This window comes from Martes martes (assembly GCF_963455335.1).
Source record: "Martes martes genome assembly, chromosome: 10".
Lineage (NCBI taxonomy): Eukaryota > Metazoa > Chordata > Mammalia > Carnivora > Mustelidae > Martes > Martes martes.
In genome coordinates, this window is record NC_137898.1 from 64,117,386 (window position 1) to 64,141,803 (window position 24,418).

A 24,418-nucleotide genomic window follows, 5' to 3' on the forward strand; every position below is an offset into this window, starting at 1 on the left:
CACTGGGCTCCCTGCTCAGCAGGGAGCCTGCTTCTCCCTCTCCGTGCTGCTCCCCCTGCTTGTACTCTCTCTGCCAAATAAATAAATAAATAACATCTTTTTAAAAACCCTTTTTTCTAAGGTATCAACTGCTAAATAGGCTTGTGCAACAATCTAGAAAAGACCATAAGATGCTAAAGAATGGACTTGTCCCTTAACATACATAATGCTGGAAAGCTAGGAATCTTGTTTCTAAAAATGTCTGTAGTCTAGTGCATAATGTCTGCTTAAATCCTATCTTAGGACCAAGACTTGTCAATGGCCCCTGTTTAACTCTTCTGGGAAGCCTGCCCTGATTCCTCACATACAGAATTAAGCAGTATCCTGTATACAACAACACTCCTTTCTCATACTGATGAATACTTTCTAGAAGCCCACTCAATACCAGGACCTATGGCTGACTCTGGAGAGCCAGGACATAATCAGACAGCCCTTGCTTCCATGAGCTCACAGTCAAGCAGTGAAGACAGACAAAAAACCAAATCTACTCAGAAGGACTAGAAGGCCCAGAGGAGGGGTGGCCAATCCCCTAAGAGGGCCAGAGGAACCAGGAAAGGATGTACAGAGATCTGAAACCCATAGTCATTAGGTTTACTGAGGACCGGCTGCATGCCTGGAAGTGCACTGGGAAATTTGTATAGCTCACATCTAATCCTTAAGGCAGCCCTGCCAGACCCAATGTGCAGATGTGCACATTAAGGCTCTGAAGGTTAATTAAGATGCTTACAAAACTATGCTTCACTGAGTGCCTATTGCCTGTCAGGCATTGGGCTGAGGGCAGTAAATGCAGTATTTCCTTTGATTCTCACAAAAATCCTGAAGGGGGAGTATTAATAACCCCATTTTACAGATGAAGAAATTAAACACAAAGTCATTGATGAACACAGGGAGGGTTAAATGTCTCCATGTGGCAGAGTCTAGACTAGAACCCACAGCTATCCAAACCCGACAATCAGACCCCTGCAGTCTTTCTGGCCTGAAGCCCAGGCTCCCTCGGCTGGCTTTACTGAGCAAGGCAGGCCGGTGAGATAAAGACAACACTTTGTAAACTGTACATATGTGTGGGGACTGCTGTCTTTTCTAACCGTTCTATTCAGACCGTTGATAATAATGACACGAGAGCAGCTGACATTTTTTGAGCGTATGCTAGGTCCTGGGCACTAAATGAGGTGTTCCAGCCTGCTCTCGGCTATCTCTGTGTAGTTGTCAATAATAATAAAAGTTCACTTGTCTGAAAGAAATGAAAACTCTGCTCTTCCCAAGGCTGAATTAGCTCCCATTTCTGCTTACCTTCTTACTGTTTTAATCTATATATTGGCAACTCCAAAGGTAATGGAGAAATTGTTTGAACGGAGGACAACTTGGATACGTGCAGTTAAATGAGCAGTGCTGCTTTCCCCATTAGAATCAATTATCTCATCTAACTGTGCAGAAGTGCTGTCTTGTTAAAGGTCATGAGAATTAAGTAATCCCAGAATGAATAGAACTCTCACAGCTTTGTGAAGAGAAACATTTTTATTGTCAAAGCTTTCTCTTATTTTTAAAAAGATGCAAAACCAACTCCTTGCTTAAAAAAAATACGCTGAGGGGGAAGAAAAGCCAGTGGAAAAAGTATTAGAGGTGAACATGATCACAAGATCTCGTGTCCTGGGGAAGTTAATTAGGGCAGGACAGCCCACGGTTGGTTGGGGGGAGGTGTTGACCCAAAGCTTCCTCTCAGCCTCGCCCCGACTACCCACAATCACAGAGGCCTCAGACAGCTGTGAGGCTGGCCATACCCTCTGCTCCTTCTCACCACCTGCGAAAGCAAAGTTCTGGATCCAGTGCAAACCTGGGCTCTCTTGGAAGACTCAGTCGTCCAAAAACAGTTTTGGAGGCTTGTAGGTAGGGAAATGAGCATGGGGGCCACCAAGAATGAGCTCCCAAACGCAGGGTTAAAGGTAATATTTAGGGAGAGAAGTGGGATGATGTGAAGACAGAAATGTGACATTCAACTAGGAATTGTCATTTTACAGCCAAAACAGAAGAGACTCTTCCTCTGTGATCTGTCTGAACTACAGTTGTGCTAGAGGGCCCTCGATTCCTTGACTAGACTGTGGGCTGGCTGGCGGACTCTGTAGTTCCAGGGTATGGCAGAGGGGAAGAGAGAAGGAACAATCTGCTTTGCTCTCGTCTTCCTAAAGGGCAGAACACACGCTCAGCCACAGACTGTCCAAGGAACACATAAGCTCAAGCAACCACTCTTCTTTTTTCCTTGAACACCATCAAAACAGTAATAGCAAAACAACACTCGGAATCATTTGCATGTGGATTGTGGACCCCACTTTCGGGCAAACAGCCTTGAGCAAAGGAATGTGAGTGACTGGGCGACCCACCTCAAAATTCGCACAGGCCCTAACCGACCAGTGCACTACCTACAACAAGGCACAGTTACCAAAGAAGGGAGAAAGCAGTCCCTTGCCATACCACCTCACCTTCCCCCTTTAAATGCAGCCCTCACCCACTGCCTCTTGTAGGCAGCCTGTCCTGGGCTGTCCTGCCCCTGCGGGATTCAATATGCTTCTAGCTCCTTTGTTCTGCTGCCGGTGAATCCTTTCACCACCAGCGCCACCACCGACTTCCACCAGATCATCGCCCCACATTTGGGGCCCCCCATCTGATCAAGAGACACCCCATTTAGACACCACTTGTACTACACGGCAAATGCCTTAAATTACCCAGTTTAATCCTCATGTAAAGACAGGCTGAAAAATCATTACTGGGGAATGTACACGGCGAAAGTGGAATAACATTAAAGCTACAGTGACATGCTCTGATTTCCTCCAAGAGGTAAAGTAAGTTACCCAACACCACCAGTCACCTCTTCCTGCCCAGCAAGACATAAGTGATGGCCGAGAAAGTGCAAGCTCCATCCTCACATTTTTAAGAAAAAATGCCCAATAGGTGTTCAGACACGGAAGCCGCCCCCCACCCCCAGCACCCAGCCAGCAGGAGGCGATTAACAAAGTCATTAGGCAGGAGTCACGGATATGAGCACAGCAGCTAGTATACATCTGAGACTAGTTTCAAAGTCAGGAGCCTGCATTCCCAACTGAAGTTTTCTCTTTTCCACTGTTTTACTTTAAATATAAGATAAAATATGGGCAACATAGAGCCGCCAGCAAAACACTAAACCAAATTAAAACAAAAAACAAAACTAAAAAACTACCACCACAACAACAAAAAAACCACCTCAAAAATGGCTGAAATTAATGTCTGGGGGGACCATTGGTGATAATAACTATTTCTTGGCTCCCAGCTACCTGAATCTAAAGTTGCACGGGCAGTAAAGGCATGCTGTCTCCATGATTTGAAGTGAACAGCCATGGATCCAAAAAATGCTAAGTACGAATGGCTTTCGCCAGCCTGCTCCAGGGGTGAACCAGACCACTGACAAACAGAAGTTTTAATTGTCATATTCCCTGTTTCCTGAGGAACTGACAGTAACCACTCACTACCAACGCATATCCCGGGATTATCTAAACTACACATTGTGGTTTGTATTTATACTTGTTTGTGCAAAACTCTCAAGTACGCTGAAAGTGACCTAAATAAGAAAGCTGATACTGGTTTTCCCTTTAAACTACTTTGTAATTCCACGAAAAGGTGAAAAGATGCTAAAGAGTTCAGAAGAAGGCTGTGGAAAGGTAGCGGGTTCACAGGATCACCCACACTGAAATGTTAATGATTTCTGAAAGCCAACAGATAGGGTGGGGGAAGTTTCTTATTCCCTCAGCTCTGGTCAATCTGATCCCAGGGTTGACATTTTCCAGTCGCCTTTTCCTGCCCAGCAAGACATAAGTGATGGCTGAGAAAGTGCAAGCTCCATCCTGACATTTTTAAGACAAATGCTCAATAGATGTTCAGACACGGAAGCTGCCTCCTGCCCCCCGCCCCAACACCCAGCCAGCAGGAGGCAATTAACAAAGCCATTATGCAGGAGTTGCCAATGTAAGTACAGCAGAGTTTCCCTGTCACGGTGCACGCTTCCCTTCCTTCCAAAAATCTAATGCACGAACCCACTTGCATCAGTAAATTAGCAGCTCCAGGTAGTGACTAGAGAGGGTTAGAACCACAAGGAACTGTTGATTCAACTGGCGTTTCTGGTTTCAAAAGGCGGTAGGAACCAACTCAGCGATGTGGCTCCCCACTTTTCTGTTTTAGATTAGTGCTCAGTACTTTTTTGTCTTTGTTTTTTTTTTAAATCAATAATGTCATTTCTGTAAAATCTAAGTCATTGGTGTTCTTCGACGATGGTCCTCTAATGGGGGAAACAAAAAACAGAAAGAACTGCAGCAGTAAGGGGACAGAGTTTCACTCTCCCGGTCCCAGACCTTGTTTTGCTACAGAGCCAAAACATGCACAAGTTCCAAACCCAGAGGTTCAATACATGGGGCTGCACACTGATAGGCAAGAGCTGAAAATCTGGAAGCAACCTAGATGGGTGAAAATAGAACAACTTTGCTGAATTACACTACAGGTACCAGATGGAATGCAATGCAATCATTATACAAAAACATAGACCATGACCACCAGCAGTGAGGGCAAATGCTGGTGATAGAACGTGAAGAAAAAAGAGGCAGGACTTTTTGCTGACTGCATCTCTGCAAAACCAGGTATGCATATAAGCAATCTGGAGAGACATACATTAAAAGGACATCAGACTTTGAATTATAATGGTAGGATTATGGACAAATTTTCTTCCCTGCTTCCAAACTCACTTTAATGCTGTCTTATCTTAAAGGGAAATTCTACAATGAGTCTCAGGAGGAACAGGTAGAAAGGAAGGGTGACAGAACCCGGGGAGGAGATCCCCTTTTTGAGGACATGCCATGTGTCAGACGCTTAAGTAAGGGGAATTACATATGTTATTTCATCCAATCCTGATATAAACCCTGAGAAAATTACTATTATTCTCATCTTCTGATGACAAAACTGGAGGCTCAGAGAGGCTGCAAGACTTGGCCAAAGACACTTTCCAGATGGGAAGTGATAAAATATGTGAACCCAGATCTGATTGATTCTAAAGTCCAGATTCTCCTCTTGATACAACGGCACTGCTAGTGAGTTACAATGCCTGAAACTAAGTTACAATTAAAGATAATTCAAGGCAAAGCCCCTGCTGACAGCATAGCCAGGTTTGCTCGTCTGAGACAGTTTGTAAAAAGAGGTTCTTCTCAGGGACAAAGCCTGGGGCCTCTGTCCTTCCACATCCTGACTACTGGAGGCATGGCTGACGCCCACAGTCAAAGCTGCGTACATGCTGGTTCAAGTTTGGGTCTCTCCAGAGCACTCACAGCTGGGTCGTTTACTGGTTTCATGACTTTGCGCAAATTATTTCACCTCTCTGGGTCTCTGTTTCCTCCTCAGCTAAACGAAGCTAGTAGGATCTGTCTCAAAGGATTAAATGAAATAATGCACGTAATTTGCCAGGCACACAGTAGGAGCTCAGTAAATGGCATCTGCCATCACCTTTGTCATTTTGCTACACTGATTTTCCTAACTGCTGTATCTGCGGGAAGATCTGTTGAAGCCAGCTGTTGTACCACCTTTTTCTTCTTTCTGTATATTCCTTCTAATGCCCTTTCCATGCCAACTGCGAATTTCTTTACACCGAGGGCCCTTTGCTATCATGCTTCCATTAGCTGACAGACTCTGGCCACAGAAACCAGAGATATTTGTCCAATGGATAAAACAGTTTTTAAAAGCAGAGTTGCTATAAAGAAACCTGACAGGATCCCACTGGTGACTACGTGGGACTAATTTTAAATCAAGTAAATATATTGCTTTTCTTCCTGTCTCTGGATCCACCTGACTGCAACAATCAGGGTTACTGTCTCTCACCCCCAAATTAAGTGTTTTCCGGAGAATGGACTCCAGTGCAGTTAATCATTTTTCTGCACCATGCAGTGCTGTGGCGAAGGGCTTGCTGGCAGCTGCTCAATATTTCTGTAAACCAAAGGGGGGGGTAAGAGGTTCAAGCACAGCTGGCCTCAGAAGAGAGAGACAGGCACTCCCACTGTCAACGCAGAGGAGAAACAGTGACATAACCGGAGGGCCCTAGAAACCGGTAACATGGCAAGTCATGGGGGAACAAGAGCTGGAATCTTATTTGTACCGAATAAACTGGTATGATTGCATTAAGAGAGTAAGAAAGCTGTCTTTCCTGGGCACCTTTCAGCCCACAGGCTCTACTAAGACCTCTTCTATACTTAACTGATTTAGGGGCTGGTCACCTCCACTGACCCCCGGACTACCTCTGCCCGGTTACCCAACCTCTCCCTGCCCTACTCCCAGGTGCAGTGGGGAAGAGCACTGGCTTTGCCACCGGACGGCCCTGTGTTTCTTCTCTGGTTCTTGTCTTCTCAGTGATGGGACTTGGCTGATGGTGATTTAACTCTTCTGGGCCTCCATTTCCTCATCTTTCAAATGGTGACAATAATACCGAGCTCCAGGAGCTGTGAAGATAGTGTGTGAGATTATGATGCTTGGTATTTTCTCAAAGAGATGAACCTCTTTGTTCCTATCGTTTGCATCATCATCATCGTCACTGTAAATATACAGTGAGGTTTGTCCTGCAAAAGGGACATAAGGATATTTCTCGAGGGAGCTGAGAAGTCGAGTTTTTGCTCCGGTGTTGGGGGGTGTTGCAAAGACGGAAGTTACAGTCACAGGGATCTGTCCCCCACTCACTGCACAGAGGAGACCCAGACTTGAGCATCTGGGCAGAGCCTGGGACTGCGCTGAGCCCCATTCTCCAGCTTCTGGGTTCAGAGCTCTTCCCACTAAATGCAGAAAAGCCGTGCTCAAGGCCTGCTCTTCCATCAGGCGCTGCACTCCCAGATTAACAGGGTTGTTTCCTCGAGCCTGAAGTAAAGGAAGCGAGCCTGTGCGACAGGCTACATCAGGCCACCATGAGGCCTTCCCTTCAGGGCAAGGATTATTCCTTTCATTTCTGCCCCTCAGCACCAGGCCCATGGGAGTGAAGATAAGAGGGAGAAAAGGAAGTGGGCAGACACAATTAGGATTATCATTAAAACGCTAACAGCTCCCAAGTATTAAAATTGTACCATGTGCATGACATAATGCTGGAAGATTGACATTTGTTCTATCATTTAACCTCACAAACTTTTTAAGAAAGATATTACTACTAACTCCATTTTATAGATTAGGCACCTCAAAGCACAATGACAAAGTAGACACCAATCTCATCTTGTGTCTCCAGAATTATCATGATCATACCAGCCATCATGGTAGCACCAAGAATCCAAACCAAATCCTGAGTTCTTCTCAGACTACTGTCAGGAGAGCACAGGCCAGGTTTCCCATTAGCCCTGATCAGAATAAACATGAAATTTTTGATCAAATCCCTGCCAACAGAGGGAACGGCCAAGGAGGTGCTGGAACCCAGGAAAACGCCTACCAGCTGCCCTTTGTTTTCCAGGCCTCACTAATGATCCAGGGATGGAAGACACCTTGCGCACTGCCAGCCTCTTCAAACTGCTCTGCTGGGGTGAGGAGCTGGCCCTGTCCTAGCAGAACAGCGCCAGACTTGGGGAAGTGCCTGCCATTCCCAAGAGTGGGTAAAGGCTGGCGGAAAGCTCCCCTCGGTTTCCTGTCTTGGCAGCAGGGCGTATCAACACTATTCACAAGGCCATCTAAAGCTCCTCTGTATGAAGGTGACTCCATTTAGCAAAGGACTCGCTTCTCATGCATAAGCCATCCTACTCCCTCCTTCTTATAGCCAACTGTTCCAGGAGGAAAAGATGGGCTTGGTTGATGCTAGAAGCAATGGGAGGTAGAAAGTCCTGTCTCCAGGCTCCATTTCCATCGCTAGTAGGACTTAGTGTGACAGGGCTCTGTAGAGCAACCCTCCCACTCTCCCATTCCTGATCTCCTCTGGCATACCAACTGTGTGAACTGATTTTTTTTCCCCCTATGATCAAAGTCAGTTAGGAGGTGGTCCCCACTGTACCTCTAAATGGAGTTTTAATTTGCGTATATATTATTAGGATAGGTCGTTTCCCCCGGAACATTCACTTCAGTAAGAGAAATGAGGGTGGACAGCTTAACGTGGAGCCTGCCACCCGGATTTGTAACTTGGGATAATATTTCTTTATAATGAGGAGCATTTTGCAAGAGCATTTTAAAATCTCACAAAATAGAGTGTGTGGTGTTCCTCTTTGACTCCCCAGAGTGTCGCAGTCTCCTGCCCCACGGCTAGGCGTTTTCTGGCTCTTTGGCCACTGAATGTGGTGGCCACACCACATTCTCCTGCTTCCCTGCCCCTGCATGCAAGGCACTCAATACATGTGAGTTCCCTCTTTCCCTCTCTGGCAGACACAGACCTCTGGTTTGGCTCAGCCCTTCCATCAGGAAGGTTAAGGCAGCACAGTGTTCTGGGCGCCAGGGTGATGGTTGTGGCCAAGTGAACAAGAGCCACTGTCGTTCTCTGAAGGCAATTCTGTGCCAAGCACCACACCAAGTGCTCCATAAACACACTATCGTTTAATCCGAGCAAAGATCCCCAAGGAAGGTAGAGTTATTACCCTCGTCTGCAAGATGAAGAGAGGTTCCATAACTTGCCCCAGATCACACGGTGAATAAGAGGCGGAGAATAACCTCTGATAGGAGTCCAATCCAGAGTGCCCGGACTCTGTCCCTAACTGCTTTGCATGCGTGCTGCTTTTCCAATGAGCTGTGCAACTGCGGAAATGACAAAAATGGGGGGGAAAGGGCAAATCTCTTTAGATGGACCAGTCTTACTGCTCCAATTTTGCTGGCACTATTTTCCTGAGGACGGAAACTTGAGGTAGTAGCTCCTTGAAACAGACACAATTTTCCAAGAGCATATTATGTGTTTGTTGAGCACGGTATCTGACATTCCTGACTTCTCTCTGCTCAGGAGACTGGGTCTGTGTGATTTCTCCTATCCCTGGATACACACCTGGAACACACCAGCCTCCAGGCTTTTGCTGGTGCAATGACTCTGCGTGGAAATGGCCACTGCCCTCTCTATTTAAAAAAAAACTTTCTCCCATCCTTCAAGGCCCGCTTTAAATGTCACCTTCTTCCGTGAGGATTTTCATCATTATCCTGAGCCAAAGATGACCTCTGCTCTCTCTTCCCCAGCCTGGGGCCCTTAACATGACTGCAGGACCTCTCCTATGCACACTGCCCTGACAGTGTGTGTCCACGGGCTACCTGTCCCTGGCCAGCTCTGCTGTCCACCTGTGCCTCCCAGCTCTGCCCCTTGTTAGCTGTGCACCAGCTGGTAAGTCACGTAACCACTCTGGTCTGCAGTGTTTTCATCTGCAGAAATGGAAATAATACAAAGCCATCTTCTGGGCTCTTGTAAGAATTTAATGAGAGTTCTTAACGGATTAGAAAGGGTACCAGAAGCACAAGGCATTCTAATCACAATGCTTAAAAGTTAATGAAAGAAAGAACACTGAACGTTCAAACCATGCACTAAAATGCAAAGATTTGTCTATGAAACACCCGGCGCAACCCCAGACCTACACAGTCAGGGGCATGAGCAGTGCTATGCAATGGACTTCATGTGTTACACAAAGTTAGAGGTCCGCAAGCTGCAAAATGGAGTTTCCAGTTTCTGAAAACTGTCAAAAAATGCTCCTTCTAAAGTTCTCATTCAATCTCTGCCACCTTCCACCCCATCTCCCCTCAAATACCAGTTCCACGTGCATGTTCAGATGGAGTAATGTGCGTTCCCATGTACCCAGAAATGCACACAGGAGCCCCACAACTAGGTCTTGCCATAGAGTTCCACAGGGGTCGGGCTGCTAACACTTAAGACAACGGGAAGAAATGGAGGCCACATTTATTAATGACGCTGGCCTTTTTTCTCCTTCCCCACTGGAGACTGTAAACAAAATCTAACTCCAAGCTGGAAAGAACGAGAAATCTAGCTGCCTGCCATCCACCAGCAGGAAGGGCTTCCTGCACAATGAAATGTAACATCAGTGGTAATTGACTCATGCCAGATAAAGCCTGGAGCACAGCGGGATCATATAACGCAAAAGGCTGGGGCTCTGGGAGCAATGCATACTGAGGTACCCTGATTTCACCTGGGCCCCTGGTCTCTCTGGTCCTGAAGCATGTTGGTCCAAGTCACAGAGCCACTCAGTGCCACCGGTTCATGGCAATCCTGGCACAGGGCATGGCATAGGACATTACTTCTTCTTCCGTAAGAAAGTACGTTCGTTTCTCTGCTCAGTAAGGTGCTCTCCGCCTCCTCTCAGCGGTTCCGATCAGGTGCACCATCCCAGCCCCACCCCAGCTGCAGGAATCCAAGAGTACAGTGGGAAGATGGCGGGTTCTGGGGGCAAACCCTGACTCCTTCTCTCACCAGTGACATGGCTTTGGACAAATGACTTAAACCCACTTGGGCATCCATTTCTTGTCTATAATATGGAAATAGAAACAGGATGGTACCTTGTGCATGGTTGGCACTTGACAAATACATGTTGGATAAGTAAGGCTGTTGAGAAGATCCGGTGGGAAAATGCATGAACCACTCAGAACATGCCTGGCACACAGGACAAGTACATGGGGTTGGGCTGTGGGAGGAGAGCTGGGAGCATGGGCAGAAGATAGCCACCGTCAGCATGGCAGAGGCCCCGTTTTTTGCTCTGAGCCGCAGGTATGCAGCACAGTGATAGAGGAGGACAGGGGGCGGGTTCTGAGAGGCAAAATGGTCTACAGAAGGAATGTAGGACTTGGAACCGGAAAAATCTGGCTTCTAGGCCCAGTTCTCTCACCCATCTTTGCAGCTAGACAAGCTTTTTACTAGCAGCCAGCCTCATTTTCCACATCCAGGTTTGCTGGACAAGGAAATGCAGTTAGGAATTCCATGCAGCATGCAGGCTGATGGACCGTGCTGGATCCATGGGCTGGACAGCCTCATGGGAAGGTTACCATGTAGTGGCCTCGTGCAGCCTCTCTTCTAAGTGGGAAGGCAGCCGGTGTCCTATCATCACTGTGGTTTCTGGGCTTCCACACTCAGGAGCCGTAGGTGAAGCAGAGACCAAGGCCGGCAGGTGGGTCAAACGCTCCAGCGGACATCTTAATACAGAGTCTTCAGACACGGGGGCCCCAAATAGCCCACACCTCCATCTCCCTTCCTCTGCCTTTGTGGAGGCTGTTCCAGCTTCCAGAAAGCCATTCGTAGCTTCCCTTTCAATATCTTACTTGATTTACAAGGCTCAATGCCTTGGGGAAATTTTATCTGATCTTCTTGCTTAGAATGAATTGCTCTTTCCTTCGGGCTCCCACAGGGACCAGGCTCAAACTCCAGTAACACGCTTTTATCATCTGTCTAGGACTGCCATCAGCTCCTTACACATCTGGCTCTCCATGAAACTCAGTATGACTCCAGGCAGTGATGCCAGCTTATCTGGCTTTGTCTGTCCCTCGCAGCCCGGGACACAACCTGGCAGACAGGCTCCATGAACACTCTCCACCGTCTCAAACCCGAGCTCAGGGAAGCACTTCATCTCAGATTACCTGAAATCCCTGCCACCACGGATGGCCCTTGGTGGCTGAACGTGAGAGGGTTTAAAACCTCTGGGTGCTCTGGCTGCCCAGGAGGGTGAGAATGGTATTAACTGAACACCTGCTATGGGCCACCCACGGTCTGGACCCTCTGCAGAGGGCTTCTCACTTAATGCTCAAAGCACTGCTTAGATATTAATGGATTTTTTTTTTCCTTTTACCAAGGAGAAAAATCGAGATTCAGAGGGATAAAAAACTTGTGTGGGCCATGGCTGGCACGCAGGCCTCACTCTGTCCAGAGTCTGTGCTCTTGCTACTGACGGTATTGCTGTCTTTAAAGGATGAAGCTGTTTAGCTGCGATTTTGTTGTTTTACTGATAGGGGGAAGTAAAAATACTGTGCTGCTTACAACCATCTCTCCTCGCCTCCTGCCCTCCTCCCTCTTCCCTGCAATGAAGAGCTGCTTCTTGGCTTCCCCACTGGGATCCTGGGCCTGCAGCCCTAAGCACAGCCCCTACCGTATCCTCCTCCTCTCCACAAGCCCTATATTTATGGCAGTGCAAGAAGAGCCACCGGGGAGACCCTGCACGCTTTCTCTGTGCACCTAAGTACAATGACAGTATGCTATTTCACAGCAATTAGTCTAGAATAAAGACAAGGATGGGGGGGGGGGGGACAAACTCTTTCCAAGGATGCTACAAATCTGTAACTCTTGTAAGATGGACTCCTTGCCCATGATCCCGGGTTGAAGGTCTAGACGGAGGACCCTGGATGCAGGGTTGGGGCTACTTCTGCCCACCAGGCCAGGGCTGAGAGCCCTGGGAGAGTGAGAGTTGTACCATCTCTGCAGGAGCTGCTGTTGTTATGAAATAGGATTATGTTAGTCAACTCAGTTCTTTTCTGAGACAACATTTCCCAACTTGGGACTGCCTGGCCTTAAAATCCAACACATCTTTTTTGCCCGGGGGAGGGGAAGAAGATTTCACTAACCAGGAAGAACCCGGTACCGGACTGGTAAACAGCATCCCTCCAACAGCCAGCCTCCTGTCGACATCCCCAGGGAGGAAGTCAGGAACAGATGAGGGCCAGGGCCAGCTGTGAGCCCCACACGGACTCCGGTGCTCCCTGCTCAGCTTCCGGTAGCCATTTTCCACCTCACAAGCTCTCCCTGCCTCTAGGCCTTCCCTCACTGTTCCCTGCATAAATATATGCCCCTAGGCTTATCTTTTTCTTTCCCTCCACTCCAAGCCTTGTAACAGTGGTTAGGCTCCGACCCGGACACCTTTCCCCTGCTTTCTCTCTCCTTCAACAGACTTTTGCTGAACACATGCTACATCACACTGACCCTGTACAACAAACGGCGGCTGTAGCAGTGAGCAAAACAGAAATAGTTTCTGCCCTCATGAAGCTTACGATCTAACAGTGGGACAGGCACAAACCGATCCACGACACAATGGTCAGCTGCAATTGTGGGGAGCACCATGAGCGCTCTCAGCACATAACTGGGGTCCTGGCCTGGGGGGGGTGGTCAAGAACTTCACTGAGGAAGGAACGTGTGAGCTCAGCTCTTCAAAAGGAACTGACAGAAAGAAAGGGGGTGGAAATCCCTCCAGAAATGAAGACTCTTGTAGCTTCTCTGCATCTCAGAACCACCTGTAACCTCCCTTACCCCATCCCCCAAACCAGCTTACCCAAGGTCAGGCACAAAGCCCCACACAGAAACTACCCTTCTGAGCCCCTAGGAGCCCCTAGGATTGAGGAACAAGAACTTTAACCTGTGCACCCCTTGCGACCCGGAAATCCTGCTTTTGGAACAAAATAATTGAAAGAAGAACAAACAGAGGAGGAGGTACAAAGACATTCAAGGAAGCACTATTTAAAACAGCAAACAGTTGGAAACAGTAGGAATACGATGATATAGTAACGGCACAAATATGACGGAGCTCTTTGACTTGACAAGAATGAGGACTGCGTCAATACTTAGAAACGTGTGCAGGAGAAAAGTGGTCCACAAAAATGGCAGAAGGACATCAACCCGAGAGTTCCTTCTGGCTCACGGAGGCCTTTCACTGCTATCCTTCAAGAAGATCAAGTACCATATACAGGAAGCCCTAGAAAGTGTCCACGGTTTGCCCCACTCTCTTAAATTCTGAATTCCATCTTACAGTTTTCTCAACCTTTCAGTATCTTACAGTTTGATTCTGAATCCAGTAAGTAAATCACCTCTTTACTACGTCTCGGAAAAACAGTACCTAAACCTACCCAACGGGGAACAGGTGTTTGTCAGAGGCTGCAAAAGGGACATAAGGGAACCCTCTGGGGTGTGGGAAATGGTCTGTGTTTGACTATGGTGGGGGTCACGCAAGTCTACACATCTGTCAGAATTCATCGAATGGTACACCTCAAAAGTGTTAATTTTCTGGGTGTAAATTTTATCTCAGTAAATCTGATTTTATCTCAGTAAATCTGATTTTGAACATAAGCAGGCAGGGCCCGGTGGCTGAGTGAGGTTTGGGCTCTTGAGCTCCTAGGAGTACGGTTGGAGCCCTGAACATTGCTCGCGAGCGGACATAGGAAATGTGGGGAGACTGATGTCATCTACTTGCCTTCAGACCTGCTCTCCTTCACCCTGCTCCATGCCTGGGAGGCTGAGCTACACGGTCTGGATCAATGGGCTTTGTCAAGCCCTAGGTGCTGGCTGGTTTTACCAGTGGGAGGAGATCGGCGGGGTGGTGGGGGAGGTGGGAAGAGAGCGAGGTCTGCAAAGTTGGAAAATTTTTTCATGCTGAGCGGAAACATGTCAAATGCCTTTATCATTTCGGCTAGTCTTTTGTTCGCTTGTTTATTCCTGTTTTACAGACGAGGAAAGTCATCTTGAGGAGGCCGAGTCCTTGCCCATGTGGTACAGCAAAGTCATGGCAGAAGGTCAATCCGGACAAGGTCCGCTAGGCTGTAGAGTCTGGGCACCTACCCTTGCTTCTCCCACAGCAGACACAAGCAGACACAAGCAGCCCCCACTCCACACGGCAGCAGGGCAGCAGTCTTGTTAGAAAAGCCTTCTCCCACAGAGCCCAAATTGGCCTTCCTGTCCTCCTCACCCTGAGGGCCTGCTTCTGGCCCCAGCAGCACCAGGAAGCACGTCAGCCCCTTCCTCTGCACAGTGGCACTTCAGGCCACGGCAGCCAGCCATGCCGGGCTCCTCAAGTCCTCCTTTTGGGGGGGTTGGAGGATATCTGTCTGGGCTCTGTTATAAAGAGAGCAATCTATATATATCTTGCTATTAGCAATTCCCACTGAGCAGCATGACGGAATCAATCTTGGAGAGAAAAGCTTTAATACAGGATCCTGTATCTTTATCACTTCTTCCTCCCCCTAAAAGATCAAGTTCAATCATCTCCATTTCCCATTCTTTGGGCTATAAAGCTAAATCTATGGCTTCTATCCAAAAGGCCTGATGGGAAGTCGAAGAGAAAGGAGAGAAAATGAACCCTATTGCTCACTAACAACACCCAGGCACCCAGTGCAACAGGTGTGTACTTCTGAAGCAGACGGCACCTGGGAAGCAACGCACGTGCTGAACCAGAGGCGGGGGATGGGGGGCTAAAGGGGTACAGTCACCCTGGCTTCTAGTTCTAATCTTTCCTCTGCTCATTTCGTGTCCTTTCACCCACACCTGAACCCCCGGACATACAATGCCCATTTCTGTTATCATGCTTTCGCCTATGTCGTTCTTCTGCCCAGAAGACCCTTGGCTGATTTTACCACATTGCCAGAGGGTGGAGACCTGGGAGGGAGCCCGCACTCAATGCTCTGGCCCGCCTCCATCAATACCGGCCAGCTAAGCTCCAGAACGGGGTGACCCAGGCTCTTCCAGACCAAGAACCGTGAGATTGCAGGAAGTAGCAGTCTCTGATAGCTGCCTTATGTAAGGCAATTCAACTGAGTGACGTTCTCACTAAAACTCTCACCACTTCAACCAGAGGTTCTGATTTTTTTTTCTTCTCCCAATCCAAAGCCAGCTGCTGGTGGAGGTAAAAATGCGACCTACTTTAAAAAAAAAAAAAAAAAAAAAAAGAATCCCTCATCGCTGTTGAGCGTGTTGTAGTAGTAGCTACGCAGAGGCTGGGCAGCCCAGGTCCACAATTTCACCCTTCATGTCCCGGTTTGGTTTCCTCCAGGCAGCATCTGTAGCCCGGCAGGGACCTGATGGGATCGTCTGCTCCCACCACATCCTGGGTTGAGGTGACTATGGTCCAAGGAAGGCCAGCAAAACCCTCCCAAGGCCACCGGCACGGGACCCCTCCTACGTCGCGTGCCCTGTGTGTTTTCAGAGTCAGCTCATTTACCCTGCGCCACAGCCTCATGAAGGAAGCCCTACGACTCCCCCGTCATGCGGATGAGGAGGCCAGGGCTCCACACAGCTGGCAAGAGGTGGAGCTTCCGGCTGCGTCCAGTCCTCTCTTCTCATCAGAACAGCCTGCTGCCCCGAGGAATCATGCGGAATGGTGCCCCTTTCCTGCAAGGGAGGCCTGGACCTAGGAAGGAGATACCATCCCAGGGTAATCTCCCGTCTCTCTTTCAGTGGAAAGCGAGGCCTGCTCTTTGTATCCTTAGCAAGCCTTTTTCATCTCCTATTCCAAAGGCCTCTCTGGCAAGACAGGTGCTTGGAGAGTCCTCGAGATGTGAATCCTCGGCTCTTTGGCGGCGCTCGGTGTCTGTTTTTCATGCAGGGACCCAGAACGCCCGGGAGCCTGTCAGTTTTAGCTGCATAGAGGCAACTGTCAGGGAAGAAAGAATCAACTTTCGTCCTAGTTAAAAACATGACGTGAGGCACTTTTTGGTAATGACTCTTCATGCAGCTACTTCCCCGGAACAGCAAGACATCCCTACAAATGTTTTCTGACAGGTCCCCCTGGTTGTTCTGTCAGCTGCTCTTGTGACGAACACAGGCCGGGAAGCCTGGAGGCACTACACCGAGACAAGGCTGGTCCGAGTTCTCAGCCAAGACATACAAATTCTCTTCTGCATGTGATGCTAACTGTACTAATAATACTATCAATTATAATAATAATCATATATAATTTTTACTGAGTGCTAATAGTACTAGGCAGTAGTCTAGCTATTTCATGCAAATTATCTTTTTTATTTTTTGAGGATTTATTTATTTATTCATTTGAGAGGGAGAGTGAGGGAAGGGGCAAAGGGAGAGGGAGAGAAACTCAAACAGGCTTCACGCTCAGCATGGAGCCCGATGTGGGACTTGATCTCATGACCCTGAGATCAGACCTGGGCCAAAACCAAGAGTTGGACACTTAACCAACTGAGCCACCCAGGCACCCTTATGCAAAATATCATACTGAAATTTTGCAACAACCCTGTGAAGTAGCTGCTATTAGTGCCCTTATTTTTCAGATGGGTAAACTGAGGCTCATAGAGGTTAAATAGACGAGCCTGAAGTAAGCAGCAGGGCTGAGGTTTGAAAGCAGGCGGCCCAATTTCAGAACCCATACTCTCAACCACACTGCTATAAATTTCTCCTGTGTAAAATGGGGTAATCATTCCAGCCACACCTGCTATAGGAACCTGAATGGAAACCGAGCTTAGAGAAGTTAAGCAACTTGCCCGAATTTATACTGTCAGCAAGTGATGAAGCTAGGCATAAGCAGGACCTTTGGATTCTACACCATTTGTTCAAACCCTGAAGCTACATCATAGTGGAAGAGAGCATGGCCTTTAAAATCCTAGGTCCTTTGCTGGTTTTGTGACCCTGCCTGGTTGTTAACTTCTATGAGCTTTAGTTTCCCCTTCTAGAAAATACAGAAAATAAAATCTACTTACAGAATTGTTGTGCATGTTCAGAGAGATGACATAATGGGCTTGGACCGATACCAAGCGCTCAGCAAAAACTCAAAATACCAACTACTGCAGTGGCAAAGTCAGCACGTAAAGTTTAAGATCGTGAACTTGAAAGAAAAAAATTGAGTGCCAAGGGCTGGGGAGACTACAGTCCTGCCATTTACCAGGTGAGGGAGGTAGTTTACTCTAGCTCACTGGGTCTCAGTGTCCTCCTCTGTAAACTGGGGAGAAGAATTCAAGGATCCTTGGGAGGCTTCAATGAGAAAACACAGGCAAAGTGCTGGAAACAGGAGGTGCATTTGGGCAGTACACAACCCAAGCTGAGGGCTCTTCATTGTCAACGACAAAAGTGGCCCCTGTTATCTTTATGACACTACACTACACTTGCCTTTTGTGGTGAAAATATTTTAAAAACAATTAGCTGCTATAAAATAAAGCATTACTGCTGGGGCCGTACAGTTTCATGGTTCGAACTTTTAACTAATCTTCCCTCTGTATCACGCTCTCCCTATTTTGTAAACAGATTTATTGTCTTCAGAAAAGAGATGGTAGAGTATTCAAATACTCAAAGACCTTCATGGGAAGAACGGGCCAGTAAAGCAAGGCACTCATGCTCAACAGATACCTCTCTGAACAGGTGTCCTTTACATCTTATCTCTGATGGGATGCCCCAGGATTCTTAAGGATCATTCCGAGATTACCCCCCCCCCCAAACTAGAGTAGCCAAGTAACACCCCTGGCGGGGAGGAAGCCCAGAGGCCTTGCCCCGGGCCCTGCAGTCCTTGTGGGTGGCAAGTGCTAGCTGTGATTTCTCTCTCTTTCTATGAAAGTAACTGCAGATGTCTCTGCAAATGAACGGGAACTTTCGAACTAAAACCAAATGTCAAATGGATCTGTCAGGGTTCCCTCCACATATGGCAGCCCTGAGCAGAGAGCAGAGAAAGAACAATTCTTTCTCTCCCTGTTTTCACCTCCCTCGGTGCTGGTGAAATGATACAATTCTTATCTGCAGCATGATAGGATGTAGAAAATAATTACAAATGAAAAGGTTATTCATAATTTTTAAATGAGTTAATTAGTAAACCCAGTCAGACTCACTCATTACAGTAATTAATAATTGATTATACTTGAAATTAAACACAATTTTTCATCAAAAATCTAATTAAATATCTGTGCTTGTGCCTGTTGATTAGATCAGTTGGTCTGCTGGAAAAGTCTTTGTTAAGGATATTTGTGCTCGGCTGAGACAATTAATTTGATTTTTAATAATTGATAGTTCCTTCCAAGTTAGTCATCACAGCCTGTGATTATGGCCACGCAACAAGACACCCGTCCCTTGCCCCCAGCAACTGGAGGAGACCGAGCCCCAGGCTGCCACCCCAGCCCTGAGGACAGGTGAGTCTGGGCCTCGCACCTGCGATGGGTTCACCTGCATTGGCTTACTCCAGCCTCACACACATCCTGCTAATGTAATGGCTGGTGCCTATTTTCCAGATCAGGAACTCAAGGCTCAGAAAGAGAAATGAGGTGCCCAAGGGTGAACAGCGGCTAGGTGGCACAGCTGGGAATGGAATCTAGGGCAGTGGGAGGCTGGGTATAAGCTCTGAGTCTTCAGGGAACCAAGGGAACACCCCAGTTCTTACCCATCTGACCTGGTCCTTGGATATGCAATCTATCCAGACTTTATGTTTCTGCAGAGAGAGCGTTTTATCAGAAGGATGTGTTTATTCTGAGTAAGAACAACCATCAGTGGACTGACCACTTGTAACAGGAGACACAGATTCTCCTAAATTGACCTACCACCCGTCCTCTCCACCTGCATGTACTGCAACCGTCCCAGCTGAGGCCCTTGGCTTCTCCTGACCTGTTTATTGCAACAGGGCTTATCCTTCTTTCTCCTACACTTCCCTTTCTAAAATAAAAGTCTGACAATATCCTGCCACTGCTTAAAACCCTCCAATGGCTCCTCACTGCCCATCTAGGAAGGTTTGTAATTTGGCCTCCAAGGTGATCCTCCCGATCTGACCAAACCCTCTTTCATTAGCTCCCGCACCCTTCAAATCTTCCAACACAGAAAATGACCTTACCACCGCACTGTCCTCGCTCAAGTCTGAAACTTCCCTGGGTTTGAGATCTGCTCTCTGCATGTTTACTGCTGGTTGACTCTGACTGCCTCCATCATCACCCTTCCCAGCGAGCCTCCCCTAGTGCTCTTGGTGTTGGGTATTCCCACAGCGCCCGAGTGGCCTCAGTTCACTGCTGACATGCCTGTCTCCTCTAGTAAGCTATGGACAATTCAAGGGCAGGGACTGTATCTTTAGCCCTGACATTTAGCACAGAGCCTAGCCCAAAGCAGGTACCCCATATGGTTTGCTGAATGAAAAACAAACTTCAAAAAATCATGGATTCAAACACTGTCAGTGTTGGAAGGAAAATTAAAGGACATCCAATGAAAAATCCCAGTCAGCCCCTGAAACTTATCCTTGCTGTGTGGTCACTGAGCTCTGTTTGTACCCTTCCTACAACAGGGAGCTCACTTCCTCCCAGTAGATCCTATCTAAATTTAGACTGCTGAAGACTGACCCCCATATTCTTATTATGTGGGAGAAGCAGCAGCTCATGGGATGTAAAACAGAAGAGAGTTTATGGACTCATACAAAGACATATTCTTTCTTCCTGAACCAGGCTATGTGGCAGAAACCGAAGACTTTGGTGCAAGCTGATGTCTTTACGTAGCCAATGATTTGACTCTTGATGAACAATGACACTGCTTGTTCCAAAGTCTACTCATTTAGGAAACATGTCAGTCAAAGACAAGAGTTGTGCTAACGGTTAGCTGGGATACAGCACTGGTACCGGGAAGAAACTTTCATGCTGGGTGATGGTGCTGGGACATTCACAGCCCTCACCTGTAACCCGGTTACCTCTCACTGTGCCTGGGTGGCCTCTGGTCTCCCCCAGTCTAGCTATTCCTTTTACCCACTGACCCATAGTAGGGATGGCAAATGCCTGGTACGTCATTGATAATTCTCCACACTGGTGACCACGACAGACATTACTAATCAAACACAGAGACCCTTTCCCCTTGAGCCTAAATATAGCCTCAGGGTTCTTCTTAACACAGCTTTCTAGGCAGCAACAGCTAACCAATCACATAGAAGAGAAGAAATGTATGCCAACGTGGCCTTGGAGCCATGAGATTCTCTCCATCAATCTTCACAAGGGGAAAAGAGACCTGGCATATCAAAGAAAGCTTATTATGGCTCGAGATATATAAGGAGACCTCCCTGTTTGAGGGACTGTCATCTTCCTGATTACTTATTTTTATAAAATTCAAGAATCTTAAATGCTCCTTCCATGCTCAAATCCCTTCTCCTAAACAAGGGGGGGGGGCATGTTACCTTCATCATTTCCAGTGACAGCATGTCCTACCTCACCACAATGCCCTTTTTCATCCACAGTGCCTCTGCCTATCACAGAGTCCCTTTCCACGGTGGACGACACTCTGTTTCCCCCGCCCCATGCGAGTTACTTCTGTTTCTGGTTACTGGGTTTTTCACTGGAAAAGTCCCCCTTGCTTGCGGAATTATCTCAGAATTCCTCAGCATGAGATCAAGGCGTCCTCAAGCTGGCATGACCTGCCTTAAACTTAAGAACGATAGAATCTGAAGGCTGGAAAGGACGGAGGTTTAAGCCAACCCCTTCAGATGTCTTTACTAACAGGCTGATGTACACAGAGGCAGCTGACTCCACACATGCCTGCAGATCTCTTTAGAGGACCGTCTTCCCTGGAGCAGGCCAAAGACAGTGGCTGGAATGACATAGGAGACCAGGCTGTGTGGGAAATTCATCAAAAGAGCACCCAGCAGATGGCCTCCTGTGGCAGCAAAGCAGGGGCCAGCGAAGTTTCCTCCATCTCGGAGGTGTCCTGGGGGCAGGCAGGCAGGCCCAGTCAGAGCTGCTGGGGGTCTCCATGCACCCTGCAGCCAGCGCTCACTGCTCACTGGGACCCGCTGCTCCTCAGCTGGGATTTCCCTGGGCTCCTAACCAGGGTTCCACTCTGCACCTTGGTGTCCACAGTCCCCCCAGACCACCTTGCCAGACCTCTCCCTCAGACATGCCTTCCTGGCTGAGGTCGGCGGAGTCCAATCCAACCCCAAGGGACCCTGTGTCCTTCCTGCTCCTCACCGCAGTTTCGCGGCACCAGCAGGAGAGGCCTGCCAGCCTCTCCAACGTGTCATTTGTGGTGACTCCCATCCCTGACACTCACAGCCCGAAGGCCAGTCAGTGAGCGCCAGGCCTCACGCAAGGCATCCAAGACGTGATAGAGCAGCTGCCAAGAGCCCTTCCTGGCTTACGTGCAGAGAGAAGAGGGTCCCAGGGAGCTGGCTGTGATGGGCTGGGGGCGGAGGCCAGTGCCGCAGGGCTCACCACATGGGGCTGTCAGGCTGGACCAAGGGGAACAAAGGAAAGCTGGGGCGAGGGAGGCGCTTACCCACGAAGTAGGCCAGCAGGATGACCAGCGTGGCTGAGATGACGATGGCACTCAGGGCCGCACACTTCCAGTTACAGTACTTGGAGGGCTTCTTGAGGTTGAAGGCCGGCCGGGCGAAGGTGCTGCGGGGCAGGGGCCGGGGCGGCGGGGAGTACACCGTGCTGGACGTCAGAGGGTACCCTGGTGATGTGGTGCAGAAGAGTGGCGAGGTGCCTCCCGGCTTGAAGAGAAAATGCCTGGGGATGGAGAGAAGCCAGGGGCCATCAGGGTCTGCAGACTCACAGGGACCCAGAGCCACCTGGAGGACAGAGGCAGCGGTAGAAGCATGCGGAGGAGCCTGGACAGAGTCGCCACAGAGAAGACGGGAGGGGCAGAGAGTAGAATCACGCACTGACCACACAACAGGGCACGCGAACACACGCTTCCACAGAACATGGATGGGACAGCCCTACCCATGGGAATCCACCCCCCTCCCCAACCGGGCTGAGGCAGGACGTGTTCCCAACCCCACAGAAGGCTGGGTGTGGAGACCCCTTTCCTGGGAAGGGATGGGGCTGAGATGCTGCTTCTTGGGTCTTATATGAGCTGTTCTCTAAAATTATTGGTAGACTTGGAAAGCATCTAAAATCATGTTCTGTGCCCTGGAGATAATGGAACTTAAATTTTTCTTCTCTCTCCCATACCTATTTTGCCAGTGTACCTCGGTGGAGGCATGAAATACCATTATTTCTGAAGGGTGTTTAGGGACTGGGAACCCAGAAACCACTGTTAGGTTCATGTCACGGTTGAGTCCCCTCTTGGCTGTGGTACAACCAAGGGCAGCAAAGGCTTTCAGAAGCCAGACGCTGCCTTCCAAACCCCTGGGAAAAGCTGTGCAGGAGAGAAGGGCAAATGCATCCTACAGCCTAGCTCCAGTCTTTAGGGCAGCGTGGCATGGTCCAAGCACATGGTTGTGGCCAAACTAGGTATCAGGAAATCCTCCAGAGCTTGCCTTTAACCATGGCCATGGGAGAATTTGTACACAGCCTGGGAAATGGGGTGCACGGGTTGCACTGCTTCCCTCTGAAATCTTAGAGCAATCTTGCACCTTGCTGGGGATGCAAGATGTCTCAGGCCACAGAACAGCTACTCAGGGCTACATAAAAACGTGCTACACAAAAATCGCTACGAGATGGCTTTCAGAATGGCAGAGGCAGCCAATGAGATGCTGGGAGCTGCATATTAACAATGCTGCTGTTAATATGCTGAAGACAGGGAATTCCAAGGATAAACTCTTCCAAGTTGAACATGGACTTGGGGATGGGCATGCACCATGGCATCATCACCTCCCGCAGGAGATCCCAGGGAAAGGTCTCAGGGTCTGCATGCAGGTGCCAGAACCAGAGGGAGAGCATGCAGAGAGAGGAGGACCATGGGGATGTCACCTACCCGTCACTGTAAGCCCCATCATGGCGGGAGGCGCTGAGAATGTCCATCTCAATGAGGTTGTCCTGCAATGTCCCTAGGAATGGCTGCTTGCCTAGGTTTCTACGCACACATGGAGACATGAATGAAGCAATGAGTCATGCATCGATGAAGGGGGAGAGTAGAGAAACACACAAAGTAGCTGTCTGGTGCAGCTGTGCGTGAGATCAGCGGACACGGCTGCCAGGCGATGGGTCTGTGTGCAAGCCACATGTGCAAGGGGTCTGCCTGGAGCAGGGCATCCAGAGGGAGCATTCTCTATACGAACCTGAACGTCTGATGGTTGTGGCCATCCAGTCACAGCTGTCCCTGATCAAGACTGGTTATGTCTCAGGCACTGAGCTAGGCATGGTACAGCCATTCATTTCAAATCTTCAAAATAGGCTATGCAAGGAAGGCATGTCCCCATTTTACAGACGAAGAAACCGAGATGTGGAGAGGTGACAGGATTCGCCAAGGTCACTAGCTAGCGAGGCTGAACGGAGGAATCCGCACTCAGGTTTATCTGTTTCCAAAGCCCTTACTTTCTCTGCTTGAGATAGTCTACATCTGTTTAAACAACAACTGAGATACTTTGCGAATCCAAAGGGGGAAAAAATGACAAGAATTTGGGGCCATTTTCTTCTCAAGCAGTGGTTCTCAGGTTCAAGTAGGCATCAGAATCGTCTAAAGAGCTATGTCTTGCAGAGAACCACCTCCAGAGATTCAGAGTCAGGAGGTGGTTGGGGGGGCTGGGAATCTGCATTTCTCACAAGCCCCCCCCCCCCAGTTGATGCTGATGATATTTAGAGGGTCAAGGTCCTTCCGCAGAGCAGAGACCTCAGTGACGACTGACTGGTGAGGACGCCACCCCTCAGAAGACAGAGGAGGGGGCTTCGATCTCCCCAAGTACACCAAGGGCAGCGCAGTGTTTTGTGACACTGCTGTTTCTAACACAGAAGGAGGAGACACACACCTGCCCTTTCTGCTCTCAGCCATGCCTGCCAAGTGGCATCACTCACACTTGCATGC

The 24,418-nt window shown here is 48.6% G+C and overlaps 1 protein-coding gene across 3 annotated transcripts in view; it reads right to left on the reverse strand.

Annotated features, from left to right (window-relative positions):
• Window positions 1-24,418, reverse strand: part of TENM4 (teneurin transmembrane protein 4) — a gene marked incomplete at its 5' end in the record, with an annotated part of 373,412 nt that overhangs the window by 188,740 nt on the left and 160,254 nt on the right. For 2 of the 3 annotated variants that reach the window (XM_080816827.1, XM_080816825.1), the window contains 2 exons: window positions 21,944-22,179; window positions 23,372-23,470. In XM_080816827.1, the coding sequence (XP_080672953.1) occupies window positions 21,944-22,179; window positions 23,372-23,470 (335 nt within the window). The remainder of the gene's footprint in view (window positions 1-21,943; window positions 22,180-23,371; window positions 23,471-24,418) is intronic. The other variant, XM_080816826.1, reaches the window with a different exon arrangement.